This window comes from Haliaeetus leucocephalus, unplaced genomic scaffold (assembly GCF_000737465.1).
Source record: "Haliaeetus leucocephalus isolate CR32 unplaced genomic scaffold, Haliaeetus_leucocephalus-4.0 Scaffold616, whole genome shotgun sequence".
NCBI lineage: Eukaryota > Metazoa > Chordata > Aves > Accipitriformes > Accipitridae > Haliaeetus > Haliaeetus leucocephalus.
In genome coordinates this window covers 1,116,016-1,136,129 of record NW_010973052.1, presented here as the reverse complement: position 1 = coordinate 1,136,129, position 20,114 = coordinate 1,116,016, and the positions used below count along the sequence as shown (strand labels likewise).

The 20,114-nt window shown below is 34.8% G+C and overlaps 1 protein-coding gene across 1 annotated transcript in view; it reads left to right on the top strand.

Annotated features, from left to right (window-relative positions):
* CNTN5 (contactin 5) overlaps positions 1-20,114 on the top strand; it is a 248,719-nt gene that overhangs the window by 64,175 nt on the left and 164,430 nt on the right. Inside the window, exon 5 of the mRNA XM_010578200.1 lies at positions 11,287-11,490. Within this exon, the coding sequence (XP_010576502.1) occupies positions 11,287-11,490 (204 nt within the window). The remainder of the gene's footprint in view (positions 1-11,286; positions 11,491-20,114) is intronic.

Here is a 20,114-nt window from a genome sequence, read left to right as displayed (position 1 = left end):
GAGAGATTATAATCATGAGACACTGCCCCAGGCTGAAAGTAACACAACAGAAGGCTATGCATTATCTCTAAATAACAATTATGTGACAAGTAGAAGATGGATGGAAGCTGTTCGCTGGGTTTGCAGTAGTGCAGAACAATGTGCACAGGGACTCAACAGTGTATTGTCTATATGTAAAAATAGGTAAGAGTTTCAGACTCTACATTGTTAAATTTTAAATGATTGATTGTTGCTGAGGTTATTTGTAGTGATTTATTTATACAACATGGTTGAACAGCATTATCAGCATTCTAGGGCAGTTTGCTAATGTGACATGTATCTTCCTCTTCATCTGCACTTTGAGTTATTTTTTAATTAAGGTGAAAAAAATAATCTGTCACTGTCATTCTTGATATTTAAAAATTGTCTTTTGGGGACTATAAATTTGGTTTTATGTTATTCTCTGAAGAATATGTTCACATGTTCCATTGTGTTCAGAAAGATATAATGGCGGGTCCATTCCTTGCTACATTTAAGCCTAGAAAATATACTGAGAAGGAGCTGAGCACTAGACCTTGAACACTCAGGGGATTATGTGATTTATACAGCTAATTTTTTTTTTAACATTTGAAAATCAAATGCAGAGGGAGGATGAGGGGGTAGCTACCCATCTCTGATGTTCATCTACACAGCTCCTAAGGATTCATTGACTGTTACTTTTTTCCTGTGTGTTTTGGCATTTCTGGTAGATGTACAAAATGCTGGTGAAGAGAGGAAAGAATAATAGAAATTAGAAGAATTATGTATTAGTGGAGATTTCACTTTGAGTATGGCCTGATTCATGACTGCTGGGAAGTCACTTCGTTCCATCTTCTTCAGTTTTGCTATATAAAAGTTATAATAATGGTATTGCCCTTGATTTGAGGTCTTAGGATAATAAATACCATATAAGCAAAGGAGCAGGCCCAAGGAAGATCCATCAATCATATCGTGCCATGGCTATGGTGGAATTCACCAAACACTGACCTGCAGATAGACCCAGCAAAAGCCTTTATATTTATATTAAAACACCTAGCACCAAGAGAATATAAAGCAGAGAGGCAGTGGGGCGTGTCTTAGAGTTCAATACAGCCATACAAAGGCAACTCTATGGACTCTTGAGTACTCAGTTTTTGCCTATACAACAACTGCATGTGGAGAGTGGTGAAGGTTGTTAGAAAAAATTGTGTTTTGAAGTATAAACTAGAACTGCAGTAGCATTTTATTTTCATTTCTACACCCAGAAGCCTGAAACTAAATCTTGTTAAATAAATCTTTCTGCTACTATTAATCCTTCCTGGCATTAGGAATGAGGGTGAATGAGGGATGAAGTGACAAATTTAAGTTGCTTTCTTTCCTGCAAGTACAAAAAGCCAAACTGAAACATACATATAAACTCCTTGAGAGACTGATACTCTGATAACTGAAGTATTAGTGTGTGTTTTAAGGCAAATTACAGAATTTGCTTAACAGAGCCTCTGTTCCTAAATAAAGAGTGGAGAAAAGCTAGGGATGCAGAGATTTTGCATCTCTCAGCTGAAAAAGAGATAATGTCACTCTTGCATTTGGAATAGAGATATTCCACAAATTTGGATGATCATCATCCTATCATTACTTCTTTTTTTGGTTTGTTTTGTTTTTTGTTTTAATGAATTTCCTAGTCATGCCTTCAAAATGCATTAATTTATGGGTATCATTGCAGTAGTCATAAAATGAAATTTCCATGTAATGCAGCAGCTTACTTAGGTGCAGGATTCTGGGGTTCACTGCAGGTAACACTGCTCTGGAGTATGAATTTTTGTTGTGCTTATCCCTGCAGCAGACTTAAGTAAGAAGTAGACCATGGAAGAGTAACTATCACACCAGTGCCATTAAAATGTAGACAAAATCAAGTGTCATAGCATGATCAGAGAACAAGAGAGATGTAAAGTATGAAAGAGAAAAAAAGAGAAAAAAAAATACTTTAAATTCTGTTCAATGCTTTGCCAGAGAAAATAATTTCTTCATATAAATATTCTATAGTGATGTGTTTTCCCAAGCATTAAAAAATATCCTCATTATTTTCCAGTGCCACACTTTTCATATGAGTACAATAGTTAGTTAGTCATTACCACAGAATTCTTGTTCTTTCAAGAAATTATTTCTTTTAAGAAATAATCTGTGTTAGTATACATCCAACACTTTTCCATCATAAAAAAAGGTTCTAATAATAATAAGCTAACTAAATCAAAGTTTAGCAGTGACTCATCCTGCACATTTGTCACTGCAAAGTTTTATGTCTCCTGTAAAACAGTGATTACAACTGCATAGGATTGTTTTTAAATGTTAAAATGTTCAGCAGTAGAGGACAAAGAATTCCAGAACTGATCCTTTTAATTATGCTTTGCAGTCGGTTATTCCAATTCTTTTTAAACAGCATGTTCTTTTATAAAACATGAATTCTAGGTACATTACAGAAGCTCTGCTGTCTTTGTCAATAAAAAGAACAATAAAAGTATACTGAGTTAGTTTGATGATTTATTTTCTTCCAATATTGTTAATTATATCTCACTTTTAAAATTGGCTATTAATCAAGTCTTATATCAGTCATTGAATTATTTAATCTAAGATTGAAGCTGATGAATTTATAATTTGAGTCTTCCTGATTACCCTTTCTAAAGCTGGTACAAAATTACCTCTAATTCTTGTCTTTGGAAATTACTAATCATAGAATCATAGAATCATTTAGGTTGGAAAAGACCTTTAAGGTCATCGGGTCCAACCATTAACCTAACACTGCCAACTCCACCACTAAACCATGTCCCTAAGTGCCACATCTACATGTCCTTTAAATCCCTCCAGGAATGGTGACTCCACCACTTCTGTGGGCAGCCTGTTCCAATGCTTCATAACCCCTTCAGTGAAGAAATTTTTCCTAATATCCAATTTAAACTTTCCCTGGCGCAACGTCAGGCCATTTCCTTTCGTCCTATCACTTGTCTCTTTGGAGGAGAGACTGTCCCCCACCTGGCTACAACCTCCTTTCAGGTAGTTGTAGAGAGTGATAAGGTGTCCCCTCAGCCTCCTTTTCTCCAGGCTATACAACCCCAATTCCCTCAGCTGCTCCTCATAAGACTTGTGCTCTAGACCCTTCACCAGCTTCGTTGCCCTTCTCTGAACACGCTCCAGCACCTCAATGTCTTTCCTGCAGTGAGGGGCCCAAAACTGAACACAGGACTCGAGGTGCGGCCTCACCAATGCCAAATACAGGAGGATGATCACTGCCCTGCTCCTGCTGACGATAGATGTTTCAATAGTTCTATAAAGTCAGTAGTATTGATTAAAAGAGCTGCAATGCTAATGCTTAAATTCTGAATTAAGTTCTTTGGTATCACTTAGACTGCTTATTACTTTTTACCATCCACTTTTTTCTGCTTTTCATAGAAAATAGCATTATAGAGTGACATCTGCATTATCCGGTATATTATAAAACATAGAACATCAGTTTATATGGAGCATTCAGGATTTTTCTACATAAGTATTGATTTCCATTCCTATCTAATAATAGATGAGTATCAATAGTAAAGCTGTTGTTAGATTATTTCATTTACTTTCAAAAGATTTTTAAAACTTTTTTTTTTTTTTTCCCCCCCAAACTTAAAGGCGGGACCATAGTCAGGCTGAGTCTGAGTTCTGCAAAGTTACTGTGACTTAATATTAAACACTGATTTTGTAAGCAATAAGATGATAATGAGGTGTTAAGAAACAGCCAATACAGATTTGTCAAGAACAAATCATCTAAAATGTAATTTTTTTTTCTTTAAAAGTGTGAGTGCCCTAGTGGAAAGGAAGGAATATTTAGCATTTTTTTAATGACTCCTAGCTGCAGGAAGTTACAATTACTGCAGAGCACAGAATCAGAATCCAAAAGGATCAGCACATTGAGAAATTACTTGCAGTGAGTAACACAGATTTCAGCAAAATTAAGATTACTATATTTACCAAAGATCAAATTTACAGATAGAATAAAGGGAAATAAGTGATTAAACAGCATTCTTCCTTAGAAAAATATTGCTATTACAGAAAATGGAATACTTAGTAGTATGGAAAATTGCATACTTCAGTTCTCAGACATACTAAAATGACTGCTACCTATAGAGTACGTGAGACTATTACCTCAATTATCAATAGTGTTAATGTCTCAAATAGAATACCATGTCCAGCTTTAGGTCCTATATTATAAGATATAGAAAAGCAATAGGGATGACAAGAATAAAACTAAGTAAAGGAGTTGAAACCATGACTTCTAGGAAAAAGTTGAAGAGATTTGGCTGATCTAGCCTCAAACCCAGAAGCCTGATACACACAAGGATAATGATCTTTCATTGTAACTGTAAAAGTTTAATGTAGGTCATCAATAAAGTGGTTTCAACACTTTCAATGTGGTAAGTTGAATAAATAATAAACAGTATTGGGAAAAAAAAGGAATTATACACAAATATTAAGGAAAACTGTCTAATTATTAACTAAGTAATAAAATAGATTATTCTGAAGATCTAAATTTATGAATATAACTCACTGGACATTTTTAAAGACTGGGCTGAGAATATCTGATCTTGCCTGAGGGCAAAAGAAGGACCTGAAGAACATGTGGTTTTGAATTCCTTTTGATCACAATATTTTGATTCTTTCTGGAACATTTTTTTTTTTTAATATGAAAATCATGCCAGTTACAATCAAATATACATAATAATTTAGCATCCTTTCCCAGAAGTCATATTTTTGTTGAATGCTATGTGGTCTTTTTAAAGAGCAAATGTATGAGAAAGAGCTTTCATCGATCTTTACATGTTTCAATGACTGGATACATTTCATACATGTCAAATGTACAAATGAGACTATATTGGCTGTGTGCACTGGTAACGTCAATATAATATTTGTATCCTCCAGTACAAGATCAGTCCTGACAGTATACTTACCTTTTCTACCACATTTTTAGGTATTGGTTCTGTGAATGGTTATAAGAAAGAAAATATTTGAAGATTTATCACTGTAATTAAATCCGAACAAAGACAAATACGTGATTGGTAGAATTGTGTTTCAGGTAACTGAGCAGTAGATACAGAGCCCCCAGAGCAGAAAAAAAGCAATTTCATTGCTAGCTGATAAATTGACAATATCTGTTTGCTCTTTGTGGGTGCATTACAATGCAACAAATAAATTACCTTCATTAAATATTTTCTTGGAGGATTAATGAGCATTGATAATAAGCCACAGCAGCACAAAGAAATGCACCAAAATTATCTGGTTGTGGTGGGAGGCTGGAGGAACAACCCATTGTTATCATTCATCTTGGCTAAAAAGAAGCCTTCCCCCCTCTGAATGTGAAGTGTTCTCCATCATTAGAAAGTGCTGTATATTGCACCCTTACTTTGTGGCTGGCACACAGAATATTCAAACAGCAAGTGTAACGATAAAAGTGAAAACTGGGCGTGAGATAAAATATGGTTTAGTATTTTCAGCAGGGGAGATTTAGGCATATATTTTTCCTGATACTTGATTTTGTTTAGACAGAATATTTCTGAATGGTAAAGCAAAGCCATCATGCAAATCTCATGGTTTATAGCTATGTATAGTAAATTCAGCCTGTAATCTTAAGTGCAGTTTTTGCTGCTTTTCTTATAAATAAAAAAAAGACAAGAAGCAACTCCTTCCGAGTTGCTAAAACTCCCAGATTATCTCAGATTTTGGCTGTCATTAGGCATCAGTACCATTTATTCATCAAGTACTGCCATCTTGTGGAACTGGCGTAATCAGAGGAAATCCTAAACAGAGAAGAGAAATATATTTTCGCAACAGGATACTGGAGGAGATGGAGTTCCAGCCCCGCCATGGCAGGACATTTGGAAGTAGAAGATCTTTAAGGTCCCTTCCAACCCAAACCATTCTAAGATCCCCCCCTGCCTCAAAAAAAAAAAAAAAAAAAAAAAAAGCAGACTTCTTGTACAAACACCGTAACTCCACAGAATTGCAATTATGGGACATGTGTTTGCATGCTTTGCCCTTTAATATGCAATATTTAACCATTATAGGGATGGTACATTTAGGTTTTAGGTGGCCTTAAAGGAGTTGTATGGCAACTTTCTTGTTATGTCTTCACTTTCCACCCAAATTACCACTTAGCTCACAGGACTGATGAGAAGGTTGTCCAAAAACCTCATGTTAAAAGGACGAAACAAGCAATTTCTCAGAAGAAAAGCCTTGAAGCAAATCTGGGAAACATTCAGACACTAACAAACACAGGAGTGAATATTTGGTGCTATCTGAATGCTTCCAGCACAGCTCTCATTACAATACCTAAGGGGTAATTTCTTACTGACCCACAATGACAGAAAGACTTTTGCATTACCATAGTACTGACATTTTCTGCATCAGACTGATATCTCCAAAAGCACAATACGGCAGTAACAAAAATGCTGATAAGTCAGTATTCCAGCTTCATCCATTATGGGAAGTATGTCACATTGTGACACTTTAGGAATTAGTGTTGTTAAACAGAGAAAATAATAGATCTACAAAAATCATTTAAGAAATTATAGTAAACAAAATTTCACACTATAAATTCTTTTAGGCAGGAGATAGATGCTCTTTTGTCACTACTTTATCACCAAGTGACCCAGATTTTCACCTACATAGCCCACTAGAATGTACTTAATAAAACACAGAAACAAATTGGACTTTCAGAAGGCTTTCCAAATGACCTTCAGAAAACAGATAGAAAGCTCCTTGGAGACATTCCTCTGTAAACAAGGCTGGTCATTCATAAAAGGAAATACCAGTTTTGCAGTTACAGAAACGACTTAAATCATTTTCACACCAAGTCTTTGTATATAACAGAACTTCCCAGCAGAAGAGCCCTCCAGCCCAAGCCACAGGAGAATGCCAATTTACAACTGCTCCTATAATTCAAAATTTCCCTGTCTTTTTACTCTCTGTTTCTGTTTGTATTGATGAATAGTACTTGCATAAAAGTTTCTTTTGTGTTGGCCGTCAACTGTAATTTCCAGGAAGGGCTCTGCATCATCTTTGTGGTTTTGGCATAGGCGTCACATTAAAAATAAAATAGATGGGCATAAAAATAAAAAATAAGCTCAGGATATATTCTGTAAACATACTCTAAACTTCTGTATACTGCAGTATTCAAAGTTTCTTATTTTCACTTAAACTTTTTTCCCTATTGAAAGCAAAATGAGAACAGTATGGTGAAATCATTTACTCAGTCTTTTCTCAAAACGATATGACTTCAGAAGGTTCATATCTAGAGTAATTACTTTCTGATTTTACAGTTGTAGTTTTATTTAGATTTTTGGTAGCACCGACTTTTAGCTTCAAAATCTCTTGAAGGTCATTGTTATTTACCTGTCAGGCTTGAGATGTACCCCGGAGTTTAGTCTCCTATTAAAAAGTTAAAACAATGACAGTTGTGCTTTGTGCTTAGCCAAATGGCACAGCTTCTAAAATATTTTAACATAAACCATTATAGGAAAATACAGGCTTGAAGTTCTCTAACAACTGCAGTGAGCTGATTACAAATAGGCCTAGTGCATCTGGTGTTAGGCTTCTTGTTCTGAAATTCAAAAAGTTCACTTAGCATTTTACCATTTTGCAAGAATGGGATGTCAGATAATATTTAAATGCAGGCCTCTCTTCTTGTACTTTACATGTGCTCATATGCTGAACTGCTGTGGGACTTGTGGAATGTAACTGTATTCACTGTTGTTTCAGAATATTTTACTGTGCATGTACTGTAGATGACACATTTGTCTATAGATAGACAGAAATGTTTTAAATGTTGATTCGCCATCATTCTCACTTTATTAGTTATTTCTGTATGTCATTGCACTCATTTGGGTATTCTCTTATGCATGATACTGACAGAAGAAAAAGACAAACCAAAACAAAACCCCAGGTTTTGTACTTGGACAGCGTTCATTAGCAATTCTGTGATTTAAGAACCCTAAATTTTAATTTTGCTGGCATATAAACTGGGAACAGTCAGAGCCCCAGAATATGAACACCGATGCATGTTTCATCCTCTACTATGGCTGCAAATTTAGAAGAGTGAAACATTTGTACAATGGATCAATGTCAAGGTACACCCATTTTCCCATAATTGAAGTCATTCTCTTAACACCCTTTTGTAAAATCACTTCTGCAAGATCATCCATCTATTTCTGTCAGCTAAAAACTGTTGGGTCCCCAGATCCCAAGCCAGCTGTGGTTGTTTCTGACTGTTCTGCATAACATGCATGGGAAATTGCAGAGTTTCCCTGAGATATTTCCACTGAAGCCTATGCAAACTGTATGGACATAACTCTCAAAACTGTATTCAAGAATCTTATGAACTCATTAGCCAGGTCTTATAGGAGAGAAACTTCATAAAGTGTGTAAGGAGCTTTTCACCTGCAAAGAAGGTTCAGAATCCCAGATCAATTCCAGATCTGAGCATTCAGATGCAAAGTCTTCAGGATTTGAAAGTGTATTCCCAGGGTTTTTCTTTTCAGAAATGAAAAAATAGGAGTAACTCCTTCAATGTCAGTGGGCTGACAATGATCAATAAGTAAACTGTTAGCACTTTTGTCTGTGCTTTGGAGTTTGGGCTCCTGGCTGGAATACAGATGCTGTAGGTATGCACAATTAAAAGCATTAACTGCAGCTTAATAGCATAAATGATTTGAGTTTCAGATTTGGCAGAAGTTCTGTTACTTTTTTCTCGGTACCCTATCCCAATACCCATTCATCCATCACTCAATTCTTAACAGCAAAAATCATTTAGAAGGTGATAAAATGACAGTATGCCCCCAGATTCAGCACCAGCAAAGACTAAATATTCTATTTCCTTAGAAGCACAAAAATTTATTACTTGAAATCTGTTCCTTAGGACTAGTTCTAATTAATAAATGAATGATTAACTGCATGTGTCTTTAGGTTACAAATGGAGAAAATTCTATTCTACATGAACTACCAATGAACCCACAATGATGACTACTTTACATTTGGTTTGAACTACTTTTAAGCCAGAGCAATTAGTGAGACTGGTTGCTTTCCATTTGAATTGGTATCAGGTGTCTTCAGTTAAAGCCTATGCATTTTTCTTGAACTTGTATGTTCATCATCACTTTGTAGAATTTTATGCTGCCATGAATCATTTCTCCCAGGTAAGACATCTTGGCAAAATACAGCAATGAAATTTTCAGACAGAAATATTTTGGGTTAATTAGTGTTTTTTCTGAAACGTAACAGAAGAGGAAGGAAATTTTGAACACTTGGAGAGCTCTCTGTGAGCCCTGAATTCCTCAGGGTCCTGTGGAACCACTCAGAATTACAATTAGATTTGAAAAAGGTTTTAAGCAGAAAGTGAATGTGTGCAGCTTAATTCTTCGTTTTGGAGAAGTGTTCCCCTACTGTCAGGTAAATATATTTAGTCCTTTAACATAGTGTTTTTGTACTAATACCATCAGTTTTTCATGAGAAAATTTTCACCTGACATCAAAACTAGATTGAACTTCTTCAAAATTAATCCAGAACATCCTGCATCGCGACATCACTGCTTGCACTGTTGCCTTATATTTGCTGAATAAGCAGTCATCCTGCTTTTCTGTCCTTTTCTGACCACCACATCAGGGAACAGTACAACATAAGGATAGAAAGGACAGCTGGAATTTCTAATGTTTTTTATACTGTTATAGTCGAACTGCACACCTCGCTATGGCATGTATTTAGTTAGGATGTTAATGTGTTTCACGTTCCTCATACCATGAACAGCTATACCAGTTCCTCTCCTGTCATTAGCTAAAAAGCACACAGAAAAGGTTAAATTTTGAGGTGCTTCCTCTCACCCCTTTGACCCTTTCATTTTCCAACTAACTTTATATGAAGAAACATTTTGACTGCAGTGGGGATAAAAGTATCAGAGAACCAGACTGACATATGTGCAATTACTGTCTTCATATTGCTGCTGAAGCTGAGAGTAGTCACCTAAGAAACTTGAGTCTAAAGGCTTGGAACTTGCCATACCAATGGAGCAGTTGTTGGGACTTTATATACCTCAGCTAGCTTTAGCTTTTCTGATTTTAGAGTCGGTTCTTTAAAGACTGTCACAGGGAGGAGATTACAGAAGAAATTGCCTTATAGGTAATGTGCTGGTTTAAGTAGCGAAGAATATTTTTTTAAGGTGTGATGACAAAATGAAACAGTGGAAGATAAGACTGAAGGAGAACAACATGTAAAAAAGTATGCATAAGGTTAAGGCTTTAAAGTTTGAACTGGGGGAACTCCACATGAATAATTCCCTGCAAGGAACTCCCTGCTAAAGCAGAATCTGGTTAACTTTACTGATACTTCTAATGCCGAGACATTAATGCATCTAGGTTTTCAATAAATCATGATATAATCTCATACAGAATAATAGGAAATAATCTTTTTTTCTCAACCAGTTATTATGAGTTTAAAGGGAAAAGTATATGCTTTTCAGGTGTACAGAACAATTTGTGGGATAAAAATAAGAACCAAAGTACTGGCTTTAATTACCATTTTTAAATATCACTTTGATTAGTCTTTAATCCATCAGATTATGAGGCAAAGCAGTTGGTAGCTGTGGTTTAAGGAATTATTCATTGATCATAAGGATTTAAGCTGCATATAGGAAGGGTTCCGAGATTCTTCAGTGAAGCAGATGTAGAAGAAGGTAGAAGTGTAGTGCAGTAATACTACCTGCAAGGTAGGTTAAACTGTTATTAGAATGTGCTGATTTTAAAAACAGATGTTCAGAATAAAAACTGTTTATACACACACTTGCAAAAGTCATCCCTAGATCTATAAGTAGCAGTTTGATATATTTCACTGCAACTTTGATCAAGTAGAGAAAATAATGCTTTGTATATTATTTTTTGCTTGACCCAAAAGATTAGAAAAGGGAATTATCTAATATTTTATGGGTGTTTTCTGAGTCTGTTGAATAATTTAATTATTTTTCCTGAACTAAACCTGTCTTCCCAGTGAACTTGTGGGTTTAATGCTTATGCTATTTTCAAAATTCCAAGGGGAGAAAAAAATTCTTCAATTATAAACCAAACAAATAAAAAGTTTAAAAATCCTTTAGATTTTTTTGCACTGGACTATTTAAATAAAGTTAATGAACACTTATTGGGTGTATCCATTAACATGATACAATATTGTTTCCATAATTACTTTCTCTTCTCTTTTTTTTTTTTTTCTGTGTTCTTTTAGAGATCATCTATAGCTGGGTATTTAATGAATTCCCATCTTTTGTGGCAGAAGATAGCAGACGCTTCATCTCTCAGGAGACAGGCAATCTCTACATCTCCAAGGTGCAAACATCTGATGTTGGCAGCTATATATGCCTGGTAAAAAACACAGTGACAAATGCCAGAGTTTTGAGTCCTCCTACACCTCTGACACTGAGAAACGATGGTAAGAAAGGCATTATTTCTAGGTACCACATGGAAGCAAAAATACAAAGCCAAAAATACTCTAGTTAATTTAAGAACCATGATTTTATTGTTTTTCAATATATGCATGCATTTACTGCAGCAATCAGCAAAGGAAAGATGTTCATGGAGACAGTTTCTTTTAAAACATCTAACAGTTATGAGAATATTTAGACCTCCGAAGGCTGAGGTGCAATCTGACACCTCCCGATGTATTTTGTTTAGAACAGTTACTCCTTCGTGCTGTTATGGTGCTCCGTCACTGTCAGAGAGAAGCAAATCTCCTTTCTCAGTAATGTCTGTTTCTTCAGGGCTCAGTTCAGTTGCCTCAACCAAGTAGCCACTGCCACACTGAGATAACCTCAGGCATCTGAGACATCCAGAGGGGACTGGCAAATACCACACAGGGCATACAGACCAGCATCAGGATGCCAGGAGATATGCATCTCAGATGACACAAGGCACACATCATTAGACAACTGAACAGAGGTTGTTTTGCTTAAAAATTTACCTGTTGCTGTACTAAAGACCTGTTACACTTCAGGCTCATATTCAATGCACTGATTAAGTACCACCAAGAACAATACAATAGCTTTGATTACAATGTTAGTTACCCAAGTAGTTTTGAATTTCAGCAAGACATAAAACTGCAGTATTTTTTCTGTAAATAAGTACCTAAATCTTATTATCAAAAAGTGGCTTGTGATTTTTTTCCCCAAAACTGAAAGAAAACAACTTCCAATAATATTTCTTATGGAGCAGTATGACATTTCAATATAAATGATATGTAACTGATTCTGTTGGAATATCTGCCTATAGAGGCAACTGTGTTATTTGCTCTTTTGCAGCAAAAAGATTTGTATTAATTACATTATAATTGCTTTTTGGTTTTGTTTTCTGTCAAGATAAAGTTATTTTTGAGAATGATTAATAATTCCATAAATGCCTATATTTTCCTTTTTTCTAATATATTCCACATTTAATGATGCTTTCTAGTTCTTCAGATATACATTTCAGCAATTCAATGTATGTGAATCCATACTTACATGAACCAGAGAGAGAGAGGGTAAGAGAGTCTGAGGCTTTTGTCTTGTTTATAGCTTTTACTAGAACTAAAACTAGTCCTGTGCTTTAGAAGCATTACAAAAGCTGGACTTAAACACAGATGACTTAGTTTAACAGAGTAAGTAAAAAATGTGTTCACAGATTAGAATGGAATTAAGTTAATGTTTATTCATCATAACAAGCTGAAATTTCTGTCTGCACAGCATGCAGCCTCTGCAGCAAAAAGCTGCATGTTTTACTGTATTATTCCCTATTTTGTTTTGCCGGTTTAGTACCTGTGCTAATTATTGAGTTCCAGGTGTTTAGTTTTACTGAATTAACATAGCAGACCTGATCTTTTCAATACCAACATTTGAAAATTTTAAAACCCAAACATTGACTGTATTTTTGATCAGTTTGAACTCTGACAAAAAAAGATAGAATTTTATTGTGATAGTTATTATTCATATCTTGCTCTATTGTTTTTTAATGACATTTCTTCATGCTTTTATTTGGTTCCAGTTTTGTGCAGAAATTCAACAGATTAATTATCCATATCTTACTAACAGTACCTAGGCACACAGTACAGTATAAGAAATGGAGAGAATAAATAAGGATAAAGGCAGCAGTCTACATCACTGCGCTAAGAAACAAAATCTGTGAAGGAAAACTGCACAGATTTTCTTAAATGTCAAGTGGGTAGTATATACCAGCCTCAAGCAAATTTGTGTTTCACGGCTGACTGTCATACAACTGTGATAATCCAACCTTCTGAACTGTGCTGGAGTATTGGGGAGGCATTTGCACATAGATGAACTGCTCCTCAACAATTTCCTGATTCATTTTTTCACAGGCATGAATTTCTACCAGGCTTCTATGCCTTAATTTTTATCTGTTCGGATTTCTGAAAAGCCCCTTTATTGTAATGGAGTTCTTTAGTATTTCTTAGTAAATTGTTTGCTTTCCTGTACGACTGAGCGAGTTTCTCAGTGAAGAGACCCAGACTTTCTGCCTAACTTTGCAGTCTCCATAAACTTACCTTGAAAAAATATTCAGGAATATTCTGGTTGTTAAATCATATTTATTATTTAGGACGTCTGCCTTGTTCTGCCTCCTCCACAGAATGCAGTAATATGGGCCTTTTAAAAACTATCTGGGATTGCAATTAAAATATTCCATTAATGGTACTGTACTTTTTCTTTTTGATAGAAATTGCTTTAGGTTATATTGCTTTGTCCATTGACAAATATTACAGGGCAATGACAAAATTTTAAAAATATATATACATTATACTCCAAAATGTGGGATAATATACCTGTCATAAAGAGGTGTTCATTAGAGTTAAAGAAAATTAGAGTAATTTGTGGAGAAAGAAACAGCTGAGGATGGACTCTAATAAGGAAGTGAGAAATTAAGAATGACATTAAAACAAACATCCAAGTACCTGAAAATTTACTTGACACTATGATTTTTAATATGGTTTGGATTTTTTTAAGCTTTTTGATTATAAATGAATTGAACCACTTTCAACTTTTCAAATATTCACTTAAGTTTAAAAATCATACAGCTTTCTGAGTTCTGATGATTGGCATCACAACTGACATTATCCTACGCAGTCAGCACATTGGTCAGAAACCAGAGGAAGAGCTTGTGGTTTTAAACAGTTTGTATAAATGGCACTAAATTAATAAAACAATTTATATAGTCTGTATTTTCTGGACACATGTATCATTAACTTAGAAATATTCTACTTGATATATTTATCATCATTCTTGGATTTTGATACATAAACAATACTGGTACCTAGGGAACTGGACAGCTTGTGACAAAAAACACTCCTATGACAACATTGGTCTCTATTTATCTATGAGGAAGAAATGGAATAATATTAAGGCTTTCTGTCAAACTCTGCAAGAATGTAGGAACTTCCTGGCCTTTTATTAATCTTTTATTTCTTTTGTGATGTGTCTCAAAGGGGAGCTTAACTCCTTGATATGAAGCAAATTAAATAAAAACATCAAGAAATCCTTCAATGGATTCTGAATAAAATGAATACCTCATTTTTTCAGATGTCCTTGACAATCAGTCATTTCATACAATTCAATTTCACTTCAAGCTGAGTTATAAAAACACTCTAAAATTCTATCTGAGGAGATAAAAAGTTTTATCAGGAAAAAAAATTATACATAATTTCATTAACTGCCTTTATAATGCATTAGAAAGTTTGAGGAATTATTTAATAACTGTTTACAAATAATAAACAGGGTTGTTAAAATGTAACTTTGTAGGCTTGGATACTGATTGGAAGCAGTAATTTATCTTGACTAATAAAAACAACAGAAAGCGTCTTCAAATTTAGGAAAAAGAAACCTAGGGATAAATAATCTTTGATGCTTGAAAGCATAAGGCAGTTATTTCAAGTTCACACATTTTCATTCCAGTTTTTCTTCCTTTTTTAATCTTTTTTATTCTCTTGAAAAAATGTTAACTTTAACATTATTACTGTACAGGAGAGAATTAAGTAATTCTTCATTTTATCTCTGTGTAGATACTGCCTAGTGGTTTTGCTATGGTGAAATTTCCAGGAAAAAGAGAACTTGTACAATTTCAGACATCAGAGGGTACTTTCTAGTGTGTTCCAATAGGGCAAATTAGTTTATACCTCAACAGAGGTCAGTGTATCTGACCAGATGTATTCTCATGTAACTGAATGCAGACCTTGACCTTCAAATTTATTTTCCATGTCATTATAGTTCTGTGAACGGATTCTTGTCTGTCCTAATTCTATTGATTAATTCTATGTGATTAATAGTCTCACATAATGATAGAATATATAGTTATCAAGGTATTAAGGATGTTCATTTCTACTTTTCCATGATGGAATGTGTTCTGCATGTGTTTATTCAGGTGGAACTCTAGGATATGTTGTTTGAACATCATTAGGTTATCTAAAGATCTCTTTCCCATCATTAACAAAAGTTTGGAAGAAGTCATAATAATTTCCCTGATGGTGGAAATTAAGCAATAAAAAGGGCCAGTATAGGATAGTAAGGTAATAAATAATACATAAAAGTAAAGATAGAGCAAAAGCAACAGTTTCACAGACATAGACTATTTCCATCCCTGAAGAATGCTGATAGTTGTTAATTAGCTGATAATTAGCGTTAAAAAGTTTTGCTTAAAGATTAACCCTAATGTTTATGATCTGTCAGTTTTCCCCTTTCTAAAAATGCACAGATTTATTTTTTTCCTACTTGCATTACTAGTTTTGTCTTCTAATGTGTTTATTCATATGGAGCTGAACTCTAGAAGACACAAAGCATACCTGGATTGTAATGGGAGTTGAAAATACTTATCCAGCTGTGACTTAATCCTGACAGGTTTTCTAGAGTTTCCTACCTTGTAGGCTGCCTCCTTCATGTGGGTCATATAGCAAGATGATTAACTTACATTTTTAAGTGTCCAGTCACACCTCATACTTGAATTGTGCAAGTCCATAAAAAACTATGCAAGACTGGCTGGAAATTGTGGGAACTGCTCCTAATGCTCCGGGACAGAGCTTAAACCTGAAATAATCCTACTTTGATTTTTTCAAGCAGAGCCAAACTGGGCAAAACCAAGTTTGATCTCTAGTGGTATACAAAGACAGATAACACTGACAGAAACATCAAACTACTCAGAGTCTGCTCCAGGGGAAGGCTGATAAAATGGCAATGTCCCTGGACATCCATTAGTCTTGTAGTAAACATGTTTCTCCCCTAAAATTGTAGTGAGATATTTTAATGATAGGTCATTATGACACTGAAAATAAAAGACTTCCCACAATCTGCTTTTCTCTAATAAGAATACATCCTTTGTGGGTTACAGGTATTTTGAAGAAACACTTTTTGTCTGCTTTATTCTGGCTCTTGTGCTTAGACCCACTGCAAGGCTGTCAAAAATAATAGGATAAAAGTCAGGATTGGGGGGAGGGGGGGTGAAGTTGTTTGGGTTTGAGTTTGTTTTTTTTTTTTTTCCCCAAAATCACTCCATTTAGAAAATCTGTTACAGTCAGCACCAGTGGTCCTTTCTGAAAATCTATAGGTAGGCAGGAAGTTTTATGGAAGGCTCCTATACAATAACCCTTTACAGTGTGTTTTGTAAGGATTGTAGCATGGCTCAAACGCACTATCAAACAGCACACAAAAGTTCAAAGACACTATTTGTAAAAGATTTAACCTAAAAAAAGTCTAGAAAAAACATCCTGGGATGGTCTTTTGATAATATAAAAGGGCTGAACCCAGGGGATTATTTCAGGAGGAAAACTGGGAAAGGTTTGGAAAAGATTAGGTTCCAGCATTCAGTGTAGAACAAGATCTCTTACACTATGAAACACTTTGCTTTGAGTTTAGTTTACTTTGAGCTCTGTTAAGATACCCTCTTTCAAGGAGTTTTAATTGCTAAGTTTTCCCACTAGTTTATGGAAACACTATCTGCTGGAAATGAAGCTCTTGCTTTTTTTAATTAGCTAAAGTAATTTAAGATTCTAGACATATATCACCTTGCATATCTTTTGTACTCATGTTTTCTTGTTTTGCTTCTCCTCATGATGATTTATGAAACTATTACACGAAGGAAAGAGTTAACTGATCCATATACAGAGTATACAAAGCATAAAATAAATGAACTGGAGAAAAAATGTTCCACTAAATTCAACTCAGGATTAGGAATGATATTGCATTGAACTGCAGCTATTAAGATTTCAGACAAAAGTGTGTTGGTAATATTTTAATTAATGGTGACTAAATTAAAATTTGTGCAAATTGATAACTAAAATAACCTTTATAATTGTGAATGGTCTCAGATTATTAAGAATGGTTATACCTAACATCATGTATCTTACTGTCTCAGCATCTTAGATACAAATTCACAAGTGACTGCTTGCTTTTCAATCATGGGATATAGCATAATATTCAAATAAGAATGATGTGTCAGTTTGGTGTTCTTGTCAATATAGTGAAATAATTTGATTGTGAACAACAGGAATTTGCTTGAGATTAGGAGAGCAATAAGTTTATAAGAGGGATGATTTGTTGCTGTTGGGTCTAAAACAATGGGTATTTCAATAGCTGTTGCTAATGGAGGAGAAATGTTAGTGTTAGTCTGATCCTTCTTATTGAGGAAATAATAGGTACTTGTATTTGCATGGTTATATGAAGAGTCTCAACTGAAAAACATTTTCCATTTAGGAAGCTTTTTCCAGTTAATTAGATAACAGTGAATATTAGAGCAACACCACTTTGTGTTCTAATTGATCAGAACCAAATGAAAAATTCCTCTCTGGACACTACAACAATTTTGGCACTTTTAGTACCTAACTGGAAAGAGGATATTTTGTTTTCATCCTGTAGAAGAACAGTGCAGATTGCAAGAAAAATGGAGCTTAAGGTCATATCTGAAGTACAAACAATTATGTCATTTGCTATAGGATAAATTAAGTTCTTCAAGAACTGTTAACATGCCATCAGGAAGTTAATTAGAAACGCCATGAAAATACAATCCTCCTCCAAATCATTTAGATTAAATAATATTTTCCAGGTTTCAGAATAGCTTTTGTGAGCCTGACCTGGATGAACAGCAGGCAATTGGAAAGGAGGAACAATAAACATTGGCCAGCAATGCCTAAAAGAAATCTGCCACAGATTGCTTGTGCCAAGTTCAGCGCAATCTCCTCCCCCGTAAAAACAAAATGGAACTAAAAAACAATGATAGTTATTTTGGCTTTTTGTTGACTCATATTCTTAGACTTCTCAAGCAAGATGGCATGTTGTCTAGTATAGTGGAGTCCTGATTTTTCTTGGTGTGTATGGCTGCTCAGAAAAATTATATATATACATAGTCAGTGAAAATGTTCAGTTTATCACGTTTCCATACAATGATATATGCATGAATCTTCGTACTGGAATGTTGTATAGAAGCCATTCAGATGGCCTCACTCATTCATCTCTGAATGTCCAAAGGGTGAAGTTTGGTTTCATCCAATGCCAGATGCGCTGAGTTTAACAGAAGAGCTTAGATGCTAAATTACATGTAGATGAGAAATTTGGTGGATTGAAGTCTAAGTTATGACTCAGTAAAGACTTCTCTACATAAAGAGAGCCAACAATCTTGGTCATCGTTACTGTTTGATGTTTTCAAACACAGGTAAACAGAGATCTCTGCAGCCCAAACTGTAGACTAGAAATTGTGGCCTCTTGTTTGAAGAACTAGAGAAAATACCACTGCTCCCCTCATTGCTTATTCTGAGCTCACCTCATTGCTTTTGTGTCCTTAGGGTTTGGCCCCAGTTCCCTTTACTTCAGTCATAACACTTACAACTGGGAAAGAAGTGGGTTTAGTTGTATTTGCTGTTTAAGAGAGGTAGAAATCTCTCTTGTATGTATGACATACATACACAACATTTATTAGTTATAAATAACTCTAAAAATATTTTGAGATAGGAATACGATTTCTAGAAAGGGCTTTCTAGAGTTCAGAGAGTAACTGCTGAACTAGTGAAGTGGAATATAATATAAAGATGGATTTTAAAGTGGGAAGAGGAAACTTCTGTTTAAGCTTCAGTTAAACATTTTGTTTTGGTTAAATGTGACCTTCTTCTATGTTTATACCTCCATAATTAGAAATACATGAACAGTTCACCTCCTAGTTGTAAACTAAAGAAGAGTTGATTCCCTTCCTGTGGTGTATTCATTAAGATATTTTTTCCAGAAACTGAATTACTAAATTTTCTTTCATATTAGGATAGATTCTGGTAAAGACTTGTTTCCATCCAGTGATATGTGATAGGATTTTCTCTCTGAGTAACATATGAAAACATTGGTGGTACTTTAGTGTTCAGTGCATTGCAGAATGCAATTTCACATAAGCATTTTTAGGGCTTCTCAAAGGATAAATTTATACCTCAGAACTTGGCTAAGAAATCTCTAAGTGGAAGGAATATTGTGGACAGTTATCATAAAACAAACATACCCACAGTAAACTTTTAGAGACTTAAAACAGGTGCTGGTACTTCCATTTAGAATAAGATTAATAGCAGGTGAGTCAATAAATTCTTCCCAATGCATTGAAAATTTCTGCTGCAGTCAGGATGTAATGGTGGGTATCATCACTATATTCGAATTAATTTGGTTTGTGCTGTGAATTTACTGTCACTGTAAATGTGTCTATTCAGAGCTCTCTCTTCCAAATAAATATTTGGGGACATTTAATAGTGCAGGTCTTCAGGGAAAATGCTAAATATTCACTTGTCACAAAAAGACCGACACAATAAACAACCCTAGTTTGCATCACAGATTATTGATAGGAGAAGAAATTATACATGAACATTCTTGCCATAGTCTCTTAGTCAAAATTTTCTTGGGTTTGGATACATATTCACACAACGGATCATAATTACGGTGTAGTAGGAAACTCAATTTCCCATCTGTAAAATTATTAAAAAATTCTTATAAAGCAGGACAAGTTCACCACTCCTCAAGAGGTTTCCCAGAAATTGAGAGGAACATCCAAACCAATAAGAATGCC